Raw genomic sequence first — 20,222 nt, forward strand, 5'->3', positions numbered from 1 at the left:
GAATGCCAGACAGTGGGAGAGCCAGGGGCAGGGGAGGGACTCAGGAGCAGGGGCATGAGGTGGGGATGAGCTCCCATGGCAGCAGCAGCCTCCTGCGCTCTCGAGGCTCCGGACACAGAGCTGCCCTGGACCTGCTCCCCGGCCTGGCGTCCTGCTCGCCTGCCCAGCTCTTTTGGCAGCTCCATGGCCATGATCCGGTGCTCGGGGCTTTAACAATCGCTCCAGCAAAGCCCTTCCCTCAGGGCCCCTCGGTGGCAGAGACCCCAGCACCGCTCGCAGCCGCTCCGCGAAATGCCACGCATCCATTTCACAGAACCGCGGCGCAATTTGATGCAAATGAACAGCATTTCTCTTGCTTGTACACATTCCCTGTCAACACACGTTGAAGAGACTCACTGTGACATGTCAAAATGCTGCTCACGGCGGGGAAAATAAATACGGCGGTTTGGATGCTGCCTTCCCGCTCCGCCGGGAATGGCCGGGCAGGGGATGGAGTCGCGACCCCTCCCCGCGACAGCCGGGGGGGTCTCCAGCCTCCCGCACGGGAGAGGGACGGACAGGCACCGCGCCCTGCTCTGTGTGACCATCGTGTCCCAGGCAGGAATCACAGAATCATGGAATGGTTTGGGTTGGAAGAAGGCTCATTTCGTTCCACTACCCCGTCATGGGCAGAGGCACTTTCCACTAGCCCAGGCTGCTCCAAGCCCCGTCCAGCCTGGCCTTTGAACACTTCCAGGGATGGAGCCGGGGCAGGGACTTTCCTGGAGCACGAGCTCCACCTGCCGCCGCCCTCCCGGCCCGGCCCGGTACCTGCGGGTGCCCCGAGCCCCCCAGACCGGCCCCCCGGCCCCGCAGCCCCCGGCCGCTGCCTCCCCGCTCCGCGCTGCTCGCGGCTTCCCCGATCGACCCCCGGGCACGGCCCCGCCGAGGGGTCTCCCGGCTGGGAGCGCGGCGGGGGGTTCGTGCCCGCACTGCACCCCGCACCCCGCGCTGCCCGCCCCGATCGCTGCCCGCCTTGGGTGGTATCACCACCGCCCCCAGGACCACCCTCCGGCGGTGCGCGGGTGGGGGGGTGATCCCCCTCCTGCGTCCCCACAGGACCGTCCACTCAGGGCCCGGGGCGTCTCCATCCCCTCCTGTCCCTCCGCCCGCCCCAGGTGGCCCCAGATGTTCAGCAACATGCCGAGGTGGCTGCGGTGAGAACCATCTGTCCTGACGACCCCGCACCCCATAGTGTGTCCCGTGGGAGCTGGGGCACCCCCTGCCCCAGCCCACCCGCTTCCCCCAGCCCCCCCCACCTCACAAAGACACCAGACTGCAGGGTGGTTGCACACTTGCCATGTTCACAGTAGACATTACAGGCAGCGAGGACATCCTCGGGGCTGTGGGTTCATCCTCAGGGCCCTGGTGACCTGCGGGATTCCTGCTCACACCGCTGAGGCCACCCCAGGACTCCTTGCCCCAGAGCATCCCCACGCCCCACTCCAGTGGCCAGTCCAGTCCCACCGTGGCTGTGCCTGCTCCCACCGTGCTGACGTGGGGTGAGTGTGGGGTCCTGCAGAGCAGGGGCAGCCCTGGCCAGCTTGGTCTGGAGCACCCTGGGCAAGATGGTGCACCCAGGGCTGAGTGACACCTTCTGACCTCTGCCCATGTTGCTGCTGGGGTGCCCCAGCCCCACTTCTCCCTGCACCAGCAAAGTGGGAGAAACAGGCAGACAGACTGACCAACTCCTCTGCCAGCTGCAGGAATTGGGGAGCAGGGGCAGGGAGCCCCAAGGTGCTAGAGTAGAGGAAAGGAGCAACCAGGCTGTTTGGGGAAGCCTCCCTGCCCTCCAGGCCTGCTCAGCTCAGCAATGGTGGCTCTGCAAGGGGGGCAGCTACCCAAAGTGGCCTGTCCCCACTGAGGGGTCTGTGGGCAGCATTGGCTGCCCCTGGAGGGCCACATTTGCCCAGTGCATCCTCTTAGCTATCAGGGTGATTTGTGGTCCCATGACTCCCCTCAGTGACCAGCCTGGGGAGGTCCCCCTGGGTGCAGGAGGGCTGCTCTGGAGCAGAAGGAGGGGTTATGGGGCAGGGAGGAGAGTCCCTCACAATGGTGGGCTCTGACAACCCCAACCCAGTGCTGGTGGTGCTCCTAACTGTGCAGGAGCCCTGAACCTGCCCACCCTGTGCCCAACCTGGCTTGTCCTCCTAGCCCATTCCTGTCCCCACAGCCCTGCTTCCTCCTCTGCCCCCAGCCCACAGCAGGGCCCTGTGTCCCCCTTCCATCAAACATAGGAGCATCAGCCCAAAAACCCACCCTGGTGCCAGTTGTCTGGAAGAAGGGTAGGCACATGATTAGTGGAATAAGGTGGAGGTTGGACAGACATGGAGCTGGGTGAGGAGGGGACCCCCATGAGCCTGACAGCCCAGTGACACCCCAGCTGAAGGAGCAGGATTGTGTCAGTGCAGAGCTGGGATGCCCAGGAGTAGTGGCAGCATTAGGGGGTGGACCCAGCCATCCAGGGGGACCCCACTCTGGTTCTGCCTTCCATTGAAGGCAGGAGCTGCTGTGGGGTGATGGTGACACCAGCCAGTGATAGTGACTGGGGAGACCATGGGATTAGTGAGCATAAGGCAAAGCCAAGAAAGAGCAGCCAGAGCTGGATGCTGCCTGGATCTGTAACCCCCAGACAGAGCTGCCCTGACCCTTGGTGGGGACAGCCCCACACTGCTGTGTCCCCACAGCAGCCATGGTCTGGGGTGTCCTCATGAGCCAGCCCATGCCTACCAGCACCACAGGGCCACCATCCTCTGCTGGCACACAGCTTGGCTTTGCCCCGCTGGTCATGGCAGTCCTGAACACTGGTGGTGCCTGGCCCTGGGTCACCAGCCCATGTCCAAACCTACACTGATGGGCCAGGTCCTGGAGCCTTCACCTTGGCAGGACCCCTGAGAGACTGGGAACATTACTCCAACTGACAGACAAACAGAAAGCAAAGCCCAGGCGGTGCCCCCATCACAGCCTGATGGCAGAGCCCCCTCTGACACCCACTGCCCCCTCCTGCCCTTGGCTCATTACCAGCCCAGCAGTCACACACAGGTATGGTTAGTCACGCCCACGCTGCTGGCAACAGCTTCCACATGCACCAGGCACAAGATAAACTGTGGAAAGACAAAGGGAGTGAAGAGAGGAGCCCGGGAGTGTCCGTGAGCCAGTTCAGGGAGCAGCACAAGACCATTCCCCATGACAGATGACGTGGGGCCCCAGGAGAGCTCCAAACTCAGGCTCTGGTGGGGCTCATGGGCAATAGCATCACTCTGTGGCTGAATCTCTCTGGGTTTGCTGGATCTTTACAGCCATTACTGGTCATTATTAATGGTTTTGTATTGTCCTACTGCCTCTCAGCCTCTTTTCCTCATTGTGCCACATGAAATTTCTCTGAAAACAGAAGGCAAATGGGGAAATTTTCAAAACCCTCCAGTAAAGGCATCTTCCTTCCCATCGCACCAAATGGGAGCCAGGGATACTCAGCAGCACTGAAAATTGGGGTGCTGCGGGTTGATAACCAGAAGTCCAGGAGGAGCCACCGTCACTTGTCATGGCAAATAGCATCCGAGAGGCAAAGTGCAGAGAGTTGGTTAGTAGCAAGAGAGAAACAGGTCAGGAAGGATTAGTACAGTGCTAACAGAAGTACAGGTTAGTAACAGAAGCAGGGCACCGGTCTGCCTTAGGACACACACACTGGAAGAGAAATGAAGAGAAAAGCAGCAATGGTTAGTTTGTTTAATTCAGTTCAGGAATGTGTTAGTAACAGAGATCTACTGGCTTAAAAAGGAACTGAAAAGCTTCTGCTGATAAAACCGTTTTAGGCTCCTAGTCAGCAACAGGCTCACGGGCAGAGCCGGGCAGGGCGTGCGAGGAGAAACCCTCTCCTCGTGCTGGCAAGGGCTGCCCAGGGCAGGGGCTGCTGGTTCCCTCTCCTGCCTGGGGCAGGGACTGCTGGTCCCCTCTCCTGCCCAGAACAGGGGCTGCTTGCATGGGCAGGGGCTGCCAGTCCTCCCTCCTGCTCACAGCTGGGGCTGGGGCTGCCTGTATAGGCAAAGCTTGATGGACACAGCCCAATGCTGGGCAGGGGCTGCCAATCCCCTCTCCTGCCCACAGCTGGGGCTGCCCTTGCCCGTCCCTGCCTGTACAGCCTGGCACTGACACCTGGCACTTCCAAACCTCCTTTCCCAGCTTTTCCGTTCCCCTTTAAAGGCAGCACTGCTGCCACAGTTAGTGGGTGTGAGGCAGGGCTGGCTGTGGGTTAGTAGGGCATGCACTGGGGCCAGTTAGTGGGTTAGTCCGTGTGCCAGGGGCTGTGCCAGCCCCCGGTGAGGGCACAGGGTCCCAGCGGGTTAGTAGGTTAATGTCGGAGCGCAGCGGCAGCATGCAGAGCCGGGCCCAGTGAGCAGCAGGGCTCTGGTTCACAAGAGCAGGAGGTGTTTTGGGGCGTTGCTACCACATCGAGATTTGGGAAGGTGTTATTGGAGGGTTTAACCTGCATGATATAACCTGTTTCTGAGTTAAATGCTTTGCAAGGATCTGCCCCTCTCATCCAGGCCAGTGAGGTACCAAATGCCCCGAGCAGTGTGTCCCCACACAGAGTGTGCTTCCCACTCCTGGTACTGGTGAGGGTGGGAGACTGGATGCATGGAGACAGTCCCAGCAGTGCAAGGCAGTGACTCAGGTCAGGGCACTAAAGGAGCTGGAAGAAGCAGAGAGGGAAGGGGTGAAAGCATCACTGACCATGCCTGGGGCAAGGCTATGGGCAGCTCTGCAAGAGCAGGGCTTCTGCAGAGAGCTGCTCTGGGTCTCCACCGAGCTCCCATTGCCTGTGAAGGGAGGAAGAGATTCAGCAGGGAAAACCATGCCATGGAGCAGAGGAAAAGTGGTCCATAGCTTACCCCTTCCCTGTCAGAAGCTGCCTCTCCATGGAGCTAAGCAGTGCTCTGAGGGGCAGTAAGAGCACTGTGCCCTGAGAAACAGGGCTTTGGTGGGGCACCCAGGGCACCCTCCGCCCCATGTCCCTCTGGGTTACCTCCTCCTGCAGCACTAACTCCTGCTGGTCCCCAAGAGGATGCTTTTCCAGCTTGGACTTCAAGGCTCTAACACCTGCCACAAGCTGTGTCTGCCCTCAGCCCCCAGCCCACCTCATTCCCAGCTCTCCCTCCTGTCCAGAGACAGGGGCTGGAGTGACTGCTTGGTGCAGCCACAGCCCAACCACTTACTGGGCCACTGCCACCCCCACAGAGGTCATGGGAGGAGGATTCACTGCCCATGTCCCTCCACACACTCCAGGCTGCTCCACAGGGCAGGGGAGACAGGGTCCTGCTGGAACACAGTACTAGCACTGCAAGGCAGTTCCAGGGCAGAAAGCACCAGGACTTCACCAACAGACAGAGGGACAGGCAGGATCGGTGGGGACAACCAGAGTCCCTTTGTGCTCTGGCCATTGTGTCTCATTGAGGAGCTGGCACAGCTCCATCCCTGTAGCCTTCCTCTTCTCCCTCTCCCTACACTGCGTTCAGGGAAGGGGATGGGTCTCGTCCTGCCCATGGCTGGGGTGGAGCAGCGGAAGGGAAGGGGACCCCAGCACCTTGCAGGAAAACCGCGCGCACGTGCAGACCCGTGTCCTCAGGTGTCCCCAGCGCCGTGTCCTCGGCTGTGTCCCCCGCAGTGGCCAGGCTCGTGGCTGTGGCCCGTGGCACTGAGCACCAGGCTGCTCTGCTGGGGCCAGCCCGGCTCTGGCATTGTGTGCAGGTGGCGACGTCGGCTCCCCGAGCCTGGCTCCTCTCCAGGCACAGCCGGTCTGGCCAGGCAGGAGCTGAGGCCGTGCCTCTGAGGTGGTGGCACTGGGGAGCAGAGATGCTGTGAGACCCTGGGCAGTGTGGCAACCACCCCCTCCCCACTGGTGAGCATTCTCTCATGCAGGTGGCCCTGGAGATGGTGTGACCCCTGGACACCACTGGAACCTGGGCAGGAAGGCTCCTGGCTGCCCAGAGCCCTCCCAGCTTGCTAGGGGTGGGAGAGCTTGGGGCTGGTACTGCCTGTGTCCCCTCCCTGGGGATCCTACCTGTGGTCACCAGCTATGCAAGTGCCGTGCAGTGTCCCCCCATCCTGTGTGGCTCTGCGCTGTGGAGGCCGCGAGGGGACTGTGTGAACAGACTTCAGGTCAGTCATTAGCAGCTGCAAAAGAAACAACCAACGCAGCAAGGGAGAGACACACGGCACCGTCCTCAGGCAGAGCCGAGCCAAGCTGGCAGGAGCCTGGCAGGAGGGCTGGGCAGGGATCCTCCTGTCCCTTTCCTCTTGCAGAGCGGGGAGCTAGACCCACCACCAGGCACAGGGGGGCACCAGGAACCACCACATCAGAAATGGTGGCAATGCCCCAGACTGTCCCTACCTGGTGTGGGAACCCCTGCACTGGGGGCAGGGACTGACTTTCACTGCCACTGCCACTGCTGCCTCTGCCAGCTCTGCTCCTGCCCTGTGGTTAAGCTGGGTCACTGGGACCCTGTGGTTCCGCAGGCACCAGTTGTACTGGGGCAGCCAGCGGTCACAACTGCGCTGTGGTGGGTGCTACTCCACCTCCACAGGGATACAGGGACACATGGCTGGTGCCAGCAGCCAGTCCATGTCTGCAGCCAGCCACACTGCCTGCCCTGTTCCTGCTTCTGCCCTGCTGCTGTTTCTGACCTGCTCTGGTTCCTGCTCCTGCTCGGCTCCTGCTCCTGCCTTTCTCCCGCTGCTGCCCTGCTCCTGCTCCTGCCCTGCCCACCTGGAAAAGCCAGGACTGCAGCAGTTCCTGGGGGAGCTGGGCCGTGATGACTCTGCATGTTCAGCTGTGGAGCTGCTCCTGCTTCCCGCTGTTCATTGTCACCACATGCCGCAGGCACTGCTGGCAGGACAGTCCCTCCCATGGGGAGAGCATGTCCAGGCAGCATTTGCAACCCAGCTGCGGGAATGAGCTCCGGAGATGCCATCGAGCATCTGGCAAATGGATCCCCTGCCTGGATCTGAGCAGGAGGTGCCTGTGGTGAGGCAGGCGGGACACGATGGCTGTGGGATGGCCTCTCTCACCCGGGAATGAAACACATCCCAGGAGACAGGGAGGGAAAACAATTTTGTGCAGGCAGGGCTCAGCTAAACGCTCTGTCTGGGGCACAGTGAGCAGTGATTGCCAACCATGAGCCAGAGCTTCCTCTGCCACACAGGGTGGGTGGCACATATGGTGCTGCTGAGCACCTGGGTTAAACAGGGGCTAGACCCCCCCTTGGAGTGAAGAGGGAGGGACAGGAGCACAGGCTCCACAGCAGGCAGGAGCAGGGAGATAAGGCCACAGCAGGCACGGCATTGCCATGAGCTGCCTGTGCCCAGAGAGATGATCTCTGGGATGTGGCATCTGGGCACCCCAGTCCCCCAGCTCCCAGCAGGGTGGCCAAATACCTTTGCCCTGGGCCCTGCCAGCGCTGCCTGACCCTTACTGCCATCCAGCAGAGCCCAGGCTCTGGCACATCCCAGGCTCCCGTGCTGCTGCAGCAGTGCCAGGCACTACCACCTTTGTCTGCAGCTCTGAGGCTGGGCAGCCTGGGAGAAGGGAGGGTGAGGGTGTGAAAGGCTCCCTGAAAACCCAGAACGCCGGAAAACCTGATTATTTCTGGGCTCCTCCTGGGGCCCTAGGCAGGACCTACTCACACACACAAAAGGCTGCAAGACAATGAGGGAGAGAAAATGGCTCCGCGAGAGGAGCATCTGGCAGGTTAACTCTGAAGGAGGGGCTGTGCTGTGCCCCAGGAGTGTTGGCCCCAGCCTCGCCTCTAATCCCCACCCAGGATCCCCAGTTTTAGGAGAAAACAGGGATTAGGAGACAAAGCAGTAAAACAGCATTTTGGCTGCAATTCTTCCCAGGGGCATTGAAAATCAGGCAAGAATCCATTTACCTGGCAGGAGCCCTATTCTTGGTGAGGATTCTGAAAAAAAAATACAAACAAGCGGTGCAGCAATTAGTTCTGATTTGGGCCGGGGGCTGCAGGCTGTGTCCAGGATGGGCCAGGCTGCCCGGTGCCGCCTCCGGACCGGGATCACGCGGGATCGCCGGCCGGGCCGGGAAGCGGCCGGGAACAGGCTGCGGGATGAGCGGCTGCCCCTGCCTTAACAAAGGGAGGGGGCCCGGGCTGCCCCAGTCTGGCACCCCCGGGAAGCGGGGGCTCCTGCCGGGGCGCGAGGCTCTCATGGGATTATATATAACCAGGGAATAATATATGGGAGGGGTGGGGTGTATTTTTTGGAGACGGAGCGGCAGGAGCAGCCCCACCTGCCGGCTCCGCACCCCCCGGAGCGATGCCCACAGGACCCCCCGAGCCCCGGGGCGGCATCGCCCCCCGCTCCCGCCCCGAGGTGGGGGCGGCCCGCGGGCTCCCCGCGCCCCCAGACCCCACTGGTGCCCCACCTCCATCCGGAGGGAACGGAGCGATGTCCGCGGAGCGTTACCTGCTCCCGGGGGCCGGGTTGGGGCTGGGGGGCGCCGGCTCCGCTCGCTTCTGCCCTCCGCGCCGCTCCTTTGTGCTGGAGCTTTCCCAGAGCATCCCCGAGGAAGAGGCGGCCACGCAAACTCCTCCTCCCGCAGCCCCCGGCCCCCCCGGCCCTACCTACGGCGTAGGAGGATGCTGCAACTCGCTTTAAATTTTAATGCTGGAAATGCGGCCAAGTCACCTTCCCCCCGCAGCGCTCCCGCACTGCTCTCCGCTCCATATCGCTCCCGCATCGCTCCCAGCACTGCTCCCGCATCGCTCCCTGCACCCTTCCCGCACTTCTCTGCACTGATCCCGCTTCGGGAGACCCCGGGGACCCCTTTGCCACGACAGCCGATAGAAAGGCCACTGTCATGCCCCCTGCCAGGACACCGTCCCCCGTGGTGTCACAGGCTCCCCACAGCCCTTTGGGGTGGTGTGGGCACCCCACAGCCCTGGGGTGGCCCAGGGGACACAGGTCGCTGGGCAGGGGCTGCTGTGGGCACATCCCTGGGGCCGTGGTGGGCAGGATGTGGCTGGGCTTGGTAGGGGGGATGGCAAGAGACCCAGCCCGGCCTGGGGACACAGCCTTGCCGGAGGACAGCCCCTCCATCCCGGGGACAGCCCCACTCCCGGTCAGAGGGCCGTGACAGCCCCTCCTCAGAGCTGTGCAGCTGCTGGGCTCCTGCATTGTTCTCCAGGTCCCTGCCGGGTCCCTGGGGACCCCCGGTCCCGCTGCCAGCTGTCCACCGTGTCTGGCTGTGTGCTGGATCCTCACCCAGCCCCCTGCCCCGCCCTGGGGCTCAGGAGCTAGGCAGGGTCGGAAGGGGGCCCAGGACGGGGGTCCTCCCCATCTTTGGCCATAGAGAGGCCAGGAAGCTCCACTCCTTGGGTCTTGCTGGCTGCTGGCCCTGGACGGGTTTGCCCTGGGGTGCAGGAGGGTTTCACTCAGCCCTTCCCAAAACTTTTTGTTTCTTCTTCTATTTTGCCTTTTTTATTGTGATTCCAGTGGATAGAATCCCTTTCTGGGCAGCATTCCCCATTCCCTCCACTGGTGGCCCTGCTACTGCAAATGTCATGGATGGGACATTTTCATCACATCAAACCTTTTCTCCAGAGCTCTTCTGAAATGAGGAATTTTTCTAGACCAGCCTTTTCCTGCCACATTTCCAGCTTTGGCTGTGCACTGGGCGTAGGGCAGTAAGGATCAGTGCTCGGATGGGTGCAGGGGTGTGCATGAATGTGGGGATAGGTGCACAGCATGCACCTGCCACTTGCTGAGTCCTGCAGCTCCTTCCAGCCCCTGGCAGGTGCTGGTAGAGCAGATGGGGTCTATAGCGTAGTGGGATGTGGGGGTTCTGCAGAGCCCCTGAGCCTGCAGCTGGGCTGGCACAGGGCTTTACCTGCCTGTGACAGGGACATGTGCTGGTTGCAGGGGCAGAAAAGATCCCACTCGCTCCATCCGTGCCCCTGCAGACTCCCCACTCTGCCTCCACACATGACATCACTCCCAACCACACACCCTCATGGTCCCCCCTTCCCCAACTGCCAGTGCCGCCTTGGACAACTGAGCCTTTATTGAGCTTTGCCCCCACTGCCCCGCGGGACAGACGGTGCCCAGGGCATGTGGCCGGTGGTGCGGGGGCTCCGGCACCGCGGTCACTGCTGGACCCTGCGGATAGACTGGACCTGTCCCGTCTGTGCGTGGGAGCCCCACTCCCGCACATGCTTGTATTCGCCTGCGGGGCTGTCGCTCTCCAGGAGGTACTGGAAGCCTCGGTACCCCGGGTACTGCGAGCAGACCCACCTGCGACAGAGCAGAGAACGGCGGTGGCTCAGGGCTGGCAGCACCATGGAGCCCCCGCGCTGCGGGTGCCAGAAGCTGCCAGAGCATCCTCGGCCCCGCCGCGTGCCTCGGTGCTGGGTCCTGGCAGGGTGCGAGCCCCCGGGTACTCACGCGCCGGAGCGGACAAGGAAGGAGCCCACGGTGCTGCTGCCCCAGCCAAGGGCGGGCAGCGAGGGGCAGTCGTCGCTCATCTCTGCCCGCTTGCCCTGGAAGTTCTCCTGCTCGAAGAGCATCAGCCGGCTGCGCCCGTGGTCCTGCGGCCAAGAGGAGGACGGCGTTGGCACGGTCGCCCTGCCCGGCTCACCTGGCCGGCCCCGCGGGGGGAGCCGGGGCGGGGGCACTCACGGCGCAGGCGATGGGGCGAAAGGAGCACATCCTCTCCACGTGGTAGGCGTTGCTGCCGCTCCACGCCTCCCAGCACGGGTAATCGCCGCGCTCCAGCACAAACTGCTGCCCCTGGAAACCGCAGTGCTCGAAGCCTGCCCACCTACCGGGGCGGGAGGGGGTTGAGACCCTCGGGATGCCCACCGCCCCATTCACACCCAGGGCTGTGCCCGCTGCGCACAACGGGTGTCCAGAGGAGGCGGCCCCTTGGCTCAGGTGGCAAAAGGCACTGGATACCTCCATCCCCCAACCCCCCTCCATCCATGGGGTCCCGCGGCACCGCGAGGTAGCAGTGCCCCGAGACCCCCACTCACGCCCCGCTCTCGATCCTGCAGGAGCGGACGGTGCTGAAGCCATGATCCAGGGTGCTGTAGCAGTCGGTGGTGAACTCATGCTTCTTGCCCTGGAAAAAAGGCTCATCCCACACCGCGATCTGGGGGGGGGGGATGGAGGGAGTCAGGGGGCTCCGGGGGTGCGGAGGCCCTGAGTAGATGCTGCAGCCCCATTCCCAGGTATTTCACAGGGTGTGGTGCTGGTACTGCCCAGGCTCCTGTACCTTCCAGAGACCGGAGGATCTCTTGCAGCGGTGGGTCATGGTGGCTCTGCCAGGGCACAGGGGAACAGGACTGTCAAAACTGCCCCTCTGCCCAGATGAAACACCCTCAGGAGCCCACGCACATCTCTTCACCAGAAGCGTGGGGGGCAAAAAGGGGGTTGCTTCCTGCTGGAGCAGAAAAGCATGGGCTGGGGCTCTCCCTGCCCACCCAGAGCTGCTGCCTGGGCTGTGCAGAGCAGTGGGCACCTGGCCCTGGCAGCCATCCTAGCACTGCCTGCCCATGCCCAGGGAGACTCCTCCCACTGGCAGATCCCTGAGCCAAAGCACCCGTGCATGCAGCCTGTGCAGGCAGAGGAGTGCTGAGCTGGGAGTGCTGTGGAGGTGGCCATGTGCCCACACTGAGTATCAGCACCCTGCCACTGCCATGGCCAGCGATGACCCCTGATTCTCCAGTCTCCCAAGCCCCCAGTTCCCCAATCCACTGCCACTGCTTCCTGTGTCAAGGTGAGGTCTAACCCTAGATCTTGGATGCTCCTCCACGTGTTCCCACGACTGCTTGCTCCCAGGCCCCAGCCACGGTGACAGGGCAGCTGCCCCAGGCTCCGGCGCTTACCTGGGGTGAGGCACTGGTGCCCAGGGAGGTGACACGTCCCGCAGCCTCTGGCTGGGTTTTTATAGCCTCCAGATAGAGACAGAGCCCAGGGGAGCATTACTGAAACCCCTAACTCAGCACATGGCGGGGAGGAGGGACCGGGCAGAACAAAGGAAACGTGTCAGAGACGCTGATGAGCCGGGACATCGAGCGGGCCCACCGGGTGTAGGCTCTGACCCCCGGCCCCACAGCTCCAGAGCCGGGGCATTGCCCCCCGGGTCTGCCAGCATTTCTGCAGCGTGCCCTCCCCAGGGCAGGGCTGAGCTGGGGCCGTGTTCCCACTCTGGCAGTGCTCCTCCTGCCTGCAGGCAGCACTGCCTGCACTGGGGGCGCGGGGAGATTTCCTCACCCATTTCTGGGAAGTGGGAGGAAGGACACGTCTGCACTTGCTCTCCCTGGGAGGGCAGAACAGCTCTCCCTGAAATCCAGGGCAGTTCATTGCAGGGTGGGCACACAGCAGCCATGGACACTGTAACAAGCAGGGACCAAGGGCATGGGAAGTGAGGGGTGGGTTTGCAAAGGCATATGAGGGACTGGAGGTGTAGGTCATGATTTGGGCTGCTGCTGCAGCAGCCTCCTGCCTCTGTGCACTGAAAAGAGTCTGCTGCACCCACATTTTGGGAACCTAAATACCTTTTAGCTTTACTCACCGTGACCCCCACACCTCATAAATCACCCTGGGGTGGTGTCAGGAGCGTGCCAGGGCTCCGAGGGCTGGGCAGAGGCACCCACCCAGCCTGCACCTCAGAGCAGGCAGCAGCCAATGGAGGCTGTTAGGCCAAGTGAGAAAACTCGTATTCCCAGAGAGAGCTGTGTTTTGGGACAGCATTTGCCAGGAAACTGCCAGGGGGCTGAGCTGGAGCATCCTTCGTGCAGCTGCAGCCCTGTCAGCCCTGGGCACTGCAGGGGAGGCAGAGCAGGCGAGCACAGCAGCCTGGGGGGCTCAGTGCAAGCAGCCACCCCCGGCTGCACCACGGCTGCACAGGCTGTCCCGACATCTGCAACCCCAGCAAAAGCCTTTTGGCAGAATTTGTCCCCAACCTCTTACAGTGGCCTGAGCTAAACTCAGCTTGTGCTGGCCACCAGCACAGTGACCACCACGCGCTTGCTCTCCACGCCATGTCCTGGCACGGGGATGTGGCCACAGAGCTGGGCTGTGCCGGGTGTACCCACGGTGCCACTCAGCACTGGGCAGGGCTGCAGCAGCGGGAGCTCTGGGGGCAGTGGAACTCACCGGGGCAGAACAAACCCCCGTGCCCATTCCCGTGCCCTCTGCAGCCTTGCTGTGCCAGCTCTGGCCTTGTGCTTTGCTGTCGGAGCTGTGCATCCCACAGGCACCCCCGTGCCAAGGTGGGATGGAGCAGAGAGGGGCTTTCTAAAGCACCTGCAGCCAGCGGCAGGGATGGTGCACAGGGAGGGCAGAGATTTTGTGTCTGGGGTGCTCAGGAACCACCGAGGACAGATCCCTGCTGTCAGCCCTGCCACAGCACTGGCTCAGGAAAACCATGGAGCTACTGTGTGATCAGAGTAACATGGAGCAGCACAGAGCAGCCATCAGGAGCAGAGTTCAGTCCCTCTGAAATGTTTTCCCAATACCCAGTTTCAATTCCCAATTCCCAGGTGCTGGGATTTGGAAGAGGAAGCAGAGTCAGGAGCAGGGGGTGGGTGAGACCTGCTGATTAATGCCCAGGAGGCACAGGGGAGGCAGCCAGGTAGAACATCCACTCTGGCTCCCAGAGGAAGAGAGGGCAGGTTAAATTAGAAAGCCGGGTAAAATCCATGGTGCCAATTGAAATCATGAATCCTAAACCACTGCCCAGTGTCCAGGTGAGAACCAGACTGTGGCAGTGCCCAGGGTAACGGGGCAGCAGCCCCCACACCCAGCCACGTCATGGGCACAGCGCGGCCGCCAAAAAACCTCGGGAAAAGAGCGGATCAATACTTCCTTTTTGTTAGGGATTTTGAGCAATAGCCCAGAGGGCACAGCTGGATCCCACTGCTGCTGGGTGACACATGAGGGGAACAAAAGATGAGGGCAAAACACAGGGCTCTGAACTCTCTGACCACACACCCTCGGGTGAGGTACTGCCCAGGAGCACTGATGCTGGATGCTGCGGGAAGCTGGGGGTGTTCCAAAAGAGTGTGCAGGTATTTACAGGATGAAAAGGATAACAGCAGGCAAACAGGGAGAGGATCTGATCAGAGGCTCAGAGGAGCTCAGGAGAAGGTCTCCCCAAGGTGCCATGGGATGCAGGAGAAGTGGCACCTCAGGCTCATCCGCCACAGAGCCCAGTGCTGGCATGTCCCCATCCAGCCACCCTGCAACCCTTCTCCTGTGCCAGTCAGACAGAGCTGATGCCCCAAAACACTGTATGGGGTTTGGCACCGTGAGTGTGGTGGTGGTAAAACTAGGGGTGGTACAGGGGGAGCACAGCACGGGGCAAATGGGCTAAAAAGCAAGAGAACAGCCCTGCCAGTGAGCAGGGACATTCCCAACAGAGAGCAAACACCATTTTCCATTTTCAGGCACTCAGATGGTTCAGAAAGTGTCGGCTTCAATTACACATCATTTGAGAAAAAAAAAACAGTTTCTGAAGCATTTCAGAACACTCAGGTCTCACTTTCTGGCATCTTCAGAGCACTACTGCAGGCACTTATGGGCACAGAGTGATGTTCAGAGCAAGAGGTTCAGTGTTTGGAGGGGAGAAATGGGCACAGTGTGGCTGCAGGCTGGGCACCGTGGGGCTGCGGCAGCAGTGGCACTGGGGCGTCCGTGCGAGCCTGGTGCCAGGGGCGGTGGGCAGGGGAGGGCAGTGTGCCTGTGCCGGTGCCGGCGCTGGCCTGGCCGTGCCAGGGCTATATATGCCCTGCCGGGGCTGCCGCACGCGGGGCAGCGGGTGCCGCCGCGCGCTGCAAAGTGGCACGGTCAGGTCTTCTGTTGTGCCGCGGGCACAAAGGAAAGTGCTGGGTTCAGCGGCTGGGCACGGGGCCGGGGAGAGGCTTCCAGCTCGCCCAGCGCTTTGCAGGATGTGATGACTGGGCGGCCGCGCAGACACTGATGAGCTGGCAGTTCCTTTGTGCGCCCGCCCGGGGGTCTGCCCTTGCCAGGCTATAAAGTGGGGGCCTCGCGGCGCCCCGAAACACAAGCCCGCTCACTCCAACAAGAAGCAGCAGCTGCCCAGGTAAGAGGACAAAGTCCCCGGGCACCGGGCTGCAGCCGGACCCGAGGTGGGGAGAGGGAAATGCAGGGTCTAAGCCATGGCCATTGCTGTGGTCATCACGTCTGGGAGCACCTCGGTGCTCAGCATCCCACTGCCCTCCTCTCCCTGGGGAGCTGCTGGTGACATTCACCTGCAGGGCCACAGCAGGGTGCCTGCTGCAGGGCCTCAGCAGATCAGGGCTGTCCCCTTCCCACTCCTCACATGCTGACCCCGTGCCCCCTGGGCTCCCATGCGCACCCCGTGCGGGATGGCCCCAGTGCCCGGTGCAGTGTCAGGCCCCAGTCTGGCCAGGGAGAGCAGGGAGTGCCTGGACACAGAGCTGGGGGCTGCCCTGGGCACCCCCACAGTGGCAGGACCTCTGCAGTGATAGAGATCTTCTGACCACAGAAGGAGAGTGTGGACACCAGAACCTCATGTGATCCTCCTGGTGAAGGCAGATCCTCTGCCTGTGCCTGCTGGAGAACCTTCCAGCGGCTCCTCTCCTGGCCCTGGCCACCCACCCCATTGAGAGACCCCATCCCGATGTGACCATCCCTGGGGCGGGTGGTGGGTGCCCCAACCATGCCTTCCTCTAACATGCTGCTGGTGCCCTGTCACAGACTTGAGCCCACCACCGCGATGTCTGAGACCACAAAACCCACTGCTCCCGGACAGGCTGCAGAGGAGAAGGAGAAGGCAGTTCCTGCGCCAACTCCATCCCTTGACCCTGCTCCTGTCGCAAACAGCAAGGGCGAGGAGCCCTCCCCAGAAGCCTTCAGGGTAAGCCCCGCGGCTCCCCACGCGCAGGACACACTCCGGGGCTGCAGGACAGTGGCAGCATCTCTGGGGCAGGAGGAGATCATCCCACAGGGAAGGACCCCCCTCCCAGAGCAGGATGTGAGCGCAGGTGCCACCATCCCTCCCTGCTCTGTCCCTTTGGCACAGGATTTGGGCAACTGCTGCAGAAGGGACACTCTGGGAGTCCCTTGGTCAGGACAGCTCATCAGTGACCATTGGGGACCACAGGCTTTGGAAATGCTGTCCCCTGGGTTGTGGCATCAGGACTAGCTGCTGTCAACTGCTCCCTCTGGTCACCCTCTGCATGTGGGGGTTCTGTGGTGCTCAGGGAGGGTGGAGGGGACACTGTAGGTGACAGGGCCAGCACTGAAATGCTGCAGTGATTCTAGGGCAGAATGCCACCGAGGCACTGCAGCAGGGCTGGGGATGAGGGGCAAGTGATGCAAGGACTGTGGTGACACTGTGCATGTGCCAGGTAGCAAAGGCCACGGCATGGATGCAGCTCTGGAGGAAGCAGCTCCTTCCCAGCAACCTGGGCACCGGCACAGGGAGATGTGGCTTTGCAGCATCAAAAATGGGAGCTGGATGAGGCCATCTTGGACCAGGGACAGCTGTCAGGCGGGACCTTCTTGTGTTCAGTCTGTGCTGTGACAGAGCTGCTCATACACAGAGCCCAGCTCGGCTTGCCTGGGCACCAGAGCTGAAAAGCTGCAGGAAGGCTTGGAGAGCCGAGGAGGACACGTGGGGCAGTAGGCTCATGTGCGCAGGGTCGTGCAGGGACACACAGCACCACCCTGCTCTCCCTGAGCATGCCTGTCCCCATCTGACCCTTTTCCTGTACCCCCAGATCGTCGTCTTTGACCAGGAGAACTTCCAGGGCAGGCAGATGGAGTTCACCGCCGAGTGCCTGAACCTGGCTGACCGCGGCTTCGACCGGGTGCGCAGTGTCATTGTCATCTCTGGACCGTAAGTGACCCCAGCCACAGAGGGGACCGTGTCCCTGGGGATGCCCCAAGGGGGTGGGGACACAGCCCTGGGCACAATGTGGTATACAGGGGCATTTCCCTGCAGCCTGGGCAGAGCAGTGGAGGGCCAGCACAGGAGCAGGGTGGGGGTCCCGGATCTCCTTCAAGGGGGGCAAGAAAGCCAGGGTGGGTAGGAAGGATGCCAGGGCCACTTGCAAAGCAAAGGGCACCAGAGACAAAGCCAAGTGCTGAAGAAAGGTGTCCACCTGGACACCTGGAGCTGTCCATGGAATGCAAGGAACCTGCAGATTTTACAGAAGCCAAGGTGAAATAAGGTGGGAGCCTTGGACCGGGCTGGTGGTCTGGGCCACCATGGAGACAAGGCTGGAGTGGGCAAGGACAGGCAGGGATGACTCACACGCCTGCCTGCACCCAGGCAGCCGAGCAGTGACAATGGGGCTGGGCAGGTCTGAAAGCCATGGGAACAGTTGACACAGTCAGGGACATAAACGATCCCCAAAGCAGATAACTGAACAGATGATCTCCATGTTGAAAGAGCATCCCTCCGCACTGCCTGGCTGGAAATGGTGTGCTGGGAGGGCAGGGGGGCTAGCAGGGCTTTGAGCAGGATGCACAGGACACAGCTTGCCCTGACACCGGCCCTGAGGGATCAGGACTGTGACCTGTGGTCACCTCGAATGACACCATGTAGCACCAATGACTTTTTTATTAGGAACCCGGAATGCCCAACTCTTCTTGAAATGAAAGGGGGATGGAGAAGCCTGGAAGGAGCTCAGGTGTGATACCTGGGAAGCTGCACTAGATATAAAGGGTTAAACTGGGTGAACAGAGAACTTAGGTATCATTGGGGCCCATGGAGGCTTTTTGAGAGTCACTGATGAGAATCTGTGCCAAAAAATGTGCTTAAGGAAAGAAAAGCAAAATCGACCAAGCTGAGCCTTAGAAGCCAGTGTGAGGACATGCTGCTTGGGGTACCTGAATGTCTCCTGCCAGTGGGAAAACACCTGTTGGCATTAGCAGGAAGAGCCCTGTTTTGCAGGGAAATGGAAAGCAGCAAATGCAGGGCTGTTGTGGTGCCAGGGGCTTCTGAGGCCCCAGGCCCATGACATTCACAGCACTGCAGCACCTCGTGGCACTGCTAAAGAGGTGACATTGCAGCTGAGCAAGCCCCGTGCCCCAGCAGTGGGCCGGGTGCCAGCGCTGGCTGGCGCTGGTGCAGTGAGGCGTGCGAGCGTGCCAGGATTAGACAGCCTGGGCAGCCCGGGCCCGGGGGTGCGGGAGGGAAAACAGAGTCCTGAAATGACTCTGTGGTGTGCAGCATGTGGGGATCACCAGTTGCCTGGGGGTCCCACTGCTCCCCAGCTGAGGAAGGGGTGCAGCTGCAGGTTGGGACACACATACCACTGAGCTTCCAGCCAAGAGCCCTCACCTCTGCTTCACATCAGCACCAGCTCTGTCCAGACCACAGTGCCTGGGCTGGGAGAAAGGTTGGAGCAGGGTGGTGGGGCCACTCCTGGTACCTGCAGCCTTTTTGGGTGCTGGGAGTCCCCTCCAGCGCTCCACAGGCTGGCAGAGCAGGAGGGGAGCTGCAGGGTGGCATCTGACCTGCCATTTGCCCACCCCTCTCCCCAGTTGGGTGGCCTACGAGCAGGCCAACATGCGTGGGGAGATGTTCATCCTGGAGAAGGGCGAGTACCCTCGCTGGGACACCTGGTCCAGCAGCTACCGGAGCGACTGCTTCATGTCCATGCGTCCCATCAAAATGGTGAGTGCTTGGGAGCAGGAAGCACCTGCTGGGGTCTGCCCAGGGCAGGACTGTGCTGCTCGATGCCTCGCTGCAGCAGCTCCAGGGCTTCAGCCATGCGAGCCAACACCTTCCCTCTGTCTTCCCCAGGAGGCTGAGGACCACAAAATCTCCCTCTACGAGTCTGCTGACTTCAAGGGCAACAAGATGGAAATCCAGGAGGATGATGTGCCCAGCCTCTGGGCTTATGGTTTCTGCGACCGTGTGGGCAGCGTGCAGGTGCCCAGTGGAACGTAAGCCAGGCTGCAGTGGCAGCTGCCTTGTGTCAGGCTCCCTGTCCTCCCCTGTGCCCCGATCCACTGCTGCTGCTCTGAGCACCCACACGGGGCTCTCAGGCAGCGAGAAAGCACCACATGGCTGTTTTGGTGGCCCATCACCCAGGGTTGTGCCCAGCGCAGGGAGGCAGGGGGGCTCTGACGGCTCCTTGAGCGTGTACCGGCTGTGGCGCTGCTGCCTGTAACAGCTGAGCCCGCTCAGGTGCCCTGTCTTTGCTTTCCCTGCAGCTGGGTCGGGTACCAGTACCCTGGCTACAGAGGCTACCAGTACCTCTTTGAGACCGGAGACTTCCGACACTGGAATGAGTGGTCTGCCTTCCAGCCCCAGATCCAGTCCATCCGCCGCATCCGGGACATGCAGTGGGACCAGAAGGGCACCTTCGTCACCCCTGACGCGCCCTCTGACTGAGCGTGCCGCCTGCTAGCTACGAGTCCCGGGCCCCGTGGGGCACCCCCGCCTCCCCTCGCGCTCGCCTGCCCAGCACTTTCCTTGTACATTGCACATTCCCTGGATGTACTCTACCTTGTGAGGCAAATTAAAAAACCAGAAGATTAGAGCTGCTCGGGGGTTGGTGGTGCATGAGTGTGACCGCGGGACGCTCTGCCTTCCTGGCCTGTGCCAGCCCTGTGCTGGAGCCGGGTGGGACATGGTGCAGGGTGGTCTTCCCAGGGGAATTGCTCCCCATGCTGTTGCTGGGACATGGGAGACCCTCCGTGTGGAGGAAAAGAAGTGGTGTGGGAAAGGGCAGGAGGCTCCTCAACTGGACCCCACCAGCACCCGCGGGGACCGTCTCGGCTGGGGGGACTCAGGGCACCTCCAGAGCACTCGGACCATGGAGGGCTCCGGGCTCCGTCCGTGCGGCAGGACGGGGGGCTGCGGGCCCGCCGGTGGGATCCACCTGGGAACTAATTAACAGCCGTAACTGCAGTCAATCAAAGACCAATTCACTCTCAATGAGTTTTTATTCCCCTCGGACGCTGTCGCTCCGCACCGGGCGCTTCCTCGGCCTCACTCCCCCTTTTCCATCCCGTCCGAGCACCTCGGGTGGCGTTTTCCTGCGCTCCCACGCCGCTCATTAGCGACGGCGGTGATTAATTACAGCGATAGCAGTGACGGCAGCGCTGGCACAGGCAGCAGCACCGGGGCCGGGGGTGACGGCGCAGCTGCGGAGAGCGCGGTCCGGGGC

At 61.9% G+C, this 20,222-nt stretch overlaps 2 protein-coding genes and 1 long non-coding RNA gene across 6 annotated transcripts; 1 reads left to right on the plus strand and 2 right to left on the minus strand.

The window, feature by feature from the left end:
* Positions 1–1,323: 1,323 nt before the first annotated feature.
* LOC127470278 (uncharacterized) lies at positions 1,324–7,048 on the minus strand. Its single transcript, XR_007904253.1, has 2 exons — positions 6,098–7,048; positions 1,324–5,876 (listed from the first exon to the last, which is right to left on the minus strand). It is a non-coding gene; the product is annotated as an uncharacterized LOC127470278 (long non-coding RNA).
* A 3,145-nt stretch (positions 7,049–10,193) lies between these two features.
* CRYBA4 (crystallin beta A4) lies at positions 10,194–11,387 on the minus strand. Its single transcript, XM_051785586.1, has 5 exons — positions 11,321–11,387; positions 11,079–11,197; positions 10,726–10,867; positions 10,492–10,634; positions 10,194–10,341 (listed from the first exon to the last, which is right to left on the minus strand). Exons 1-5 carry the CDS (start codon positions 11,357–11,359, stop codon positions 10,194–10,196), a joined length of 591 nt encoding a protein of 196 aa, XP_051641546.1. The 5' UTR covers positions 11,360–11,387.
* A 3,552-nt stretch (positions 11,388–14,939) lies between these two features.
* Positions 14,940–19,736, plus strand: CRYBB1 (crystallin beta B1). 4 transcript variants are annotated; one of them, XM_051785580.1, is made up of 6 exons: positions 14,940–15,154; positions 15,793–15,952; positions 16,818–16,936; positions 18,589–18,721; positions 18,851–18,993; positions 19,264–19,736. In XM_051785580.1, exons 2-6 carry the CDS (start codon positions 15,812–15,814, stop codon positions 19,442–19,444), a joined length of 717 nt encoding a protein of 238 aa, XP_051641540.1. In that variant the 5' UTR covers positions 14,940–15,154; positions 15,793–15,811; the 3' UTR covers positions 19,445–19,736. The 4 variants fall into 4 exon arrangements, with proteins under 4 accessions (XP_051641540.1, XP_051641537.1, XP_051641538.1 ...); XM_051785577.1 differs by having other exon boundaries at positions 18,589–18,993; XM_051785578.1 differs by lacking the exon at positions 14,940–15,154 and having other exon boundaries at positions 15,753–15,952.
* Positions 19,737–20,222: the final 486 nt, after the last annotated feature.

The sequence above is a fragment of the Manacus candei genome, unplaced genomic scaffold, assembly GCF_025592945.1.
Source record: "Manacus candei isolate 608988 ecotype Guabito, Panama unplaced genomic scaffold, ASM2559294v1 h1tg000020l, whole genome shotgun sequence".
NCBI lineage: Eukaryota > Metazoa > Chordata > Aves > Passeriformes > Pipridae > Manacus > Manacus candei.

Coding starts and splice junctions, on each gene's coding strand:
- CRYBA4 (XM_051785586.1), bottom strand. CDS start 11,359: ATGACCCACCGCTGCAAGAGATCCTCCGGTCTCTGGAAG. Junction 11,198..11,320: donor GATCCTCCGGTCTCTGGAAG/GTACAGGAGCCT, acceptor CCCCCCCCCCAG/ATCGCGGTGTGGGATGAGCC. Junction 10,635..10,725: donor TTCGCCCCATCGCCTGCGCC/GTGAGTGCCCCC, acceptor TCTTGGCCGCAG/GACCACGGGCGCAGCCGGCT.
- CRYBB1 (XM_051785576.1), top strand. CDS start 15,755: ATGCCTTCCTCTAACATGCTGCTGGTGCCCTGTCACAGACTTGAGCCC. Junction 16,937..18,588: donor GTCATTGTCATCTCTGGACC/GTAAGTGACCCC, acceptor CCCTCTCCCCAG/TTGGGTGGCCTACGAGCAGG. Junction 18,994..19,263: donor GTGCAGGTGCCCAGTGGAAC/GTAAGCCAGGCT, acceptor CTTTCCCTGCAG/CTGGGTCGGGTACCAGTACC.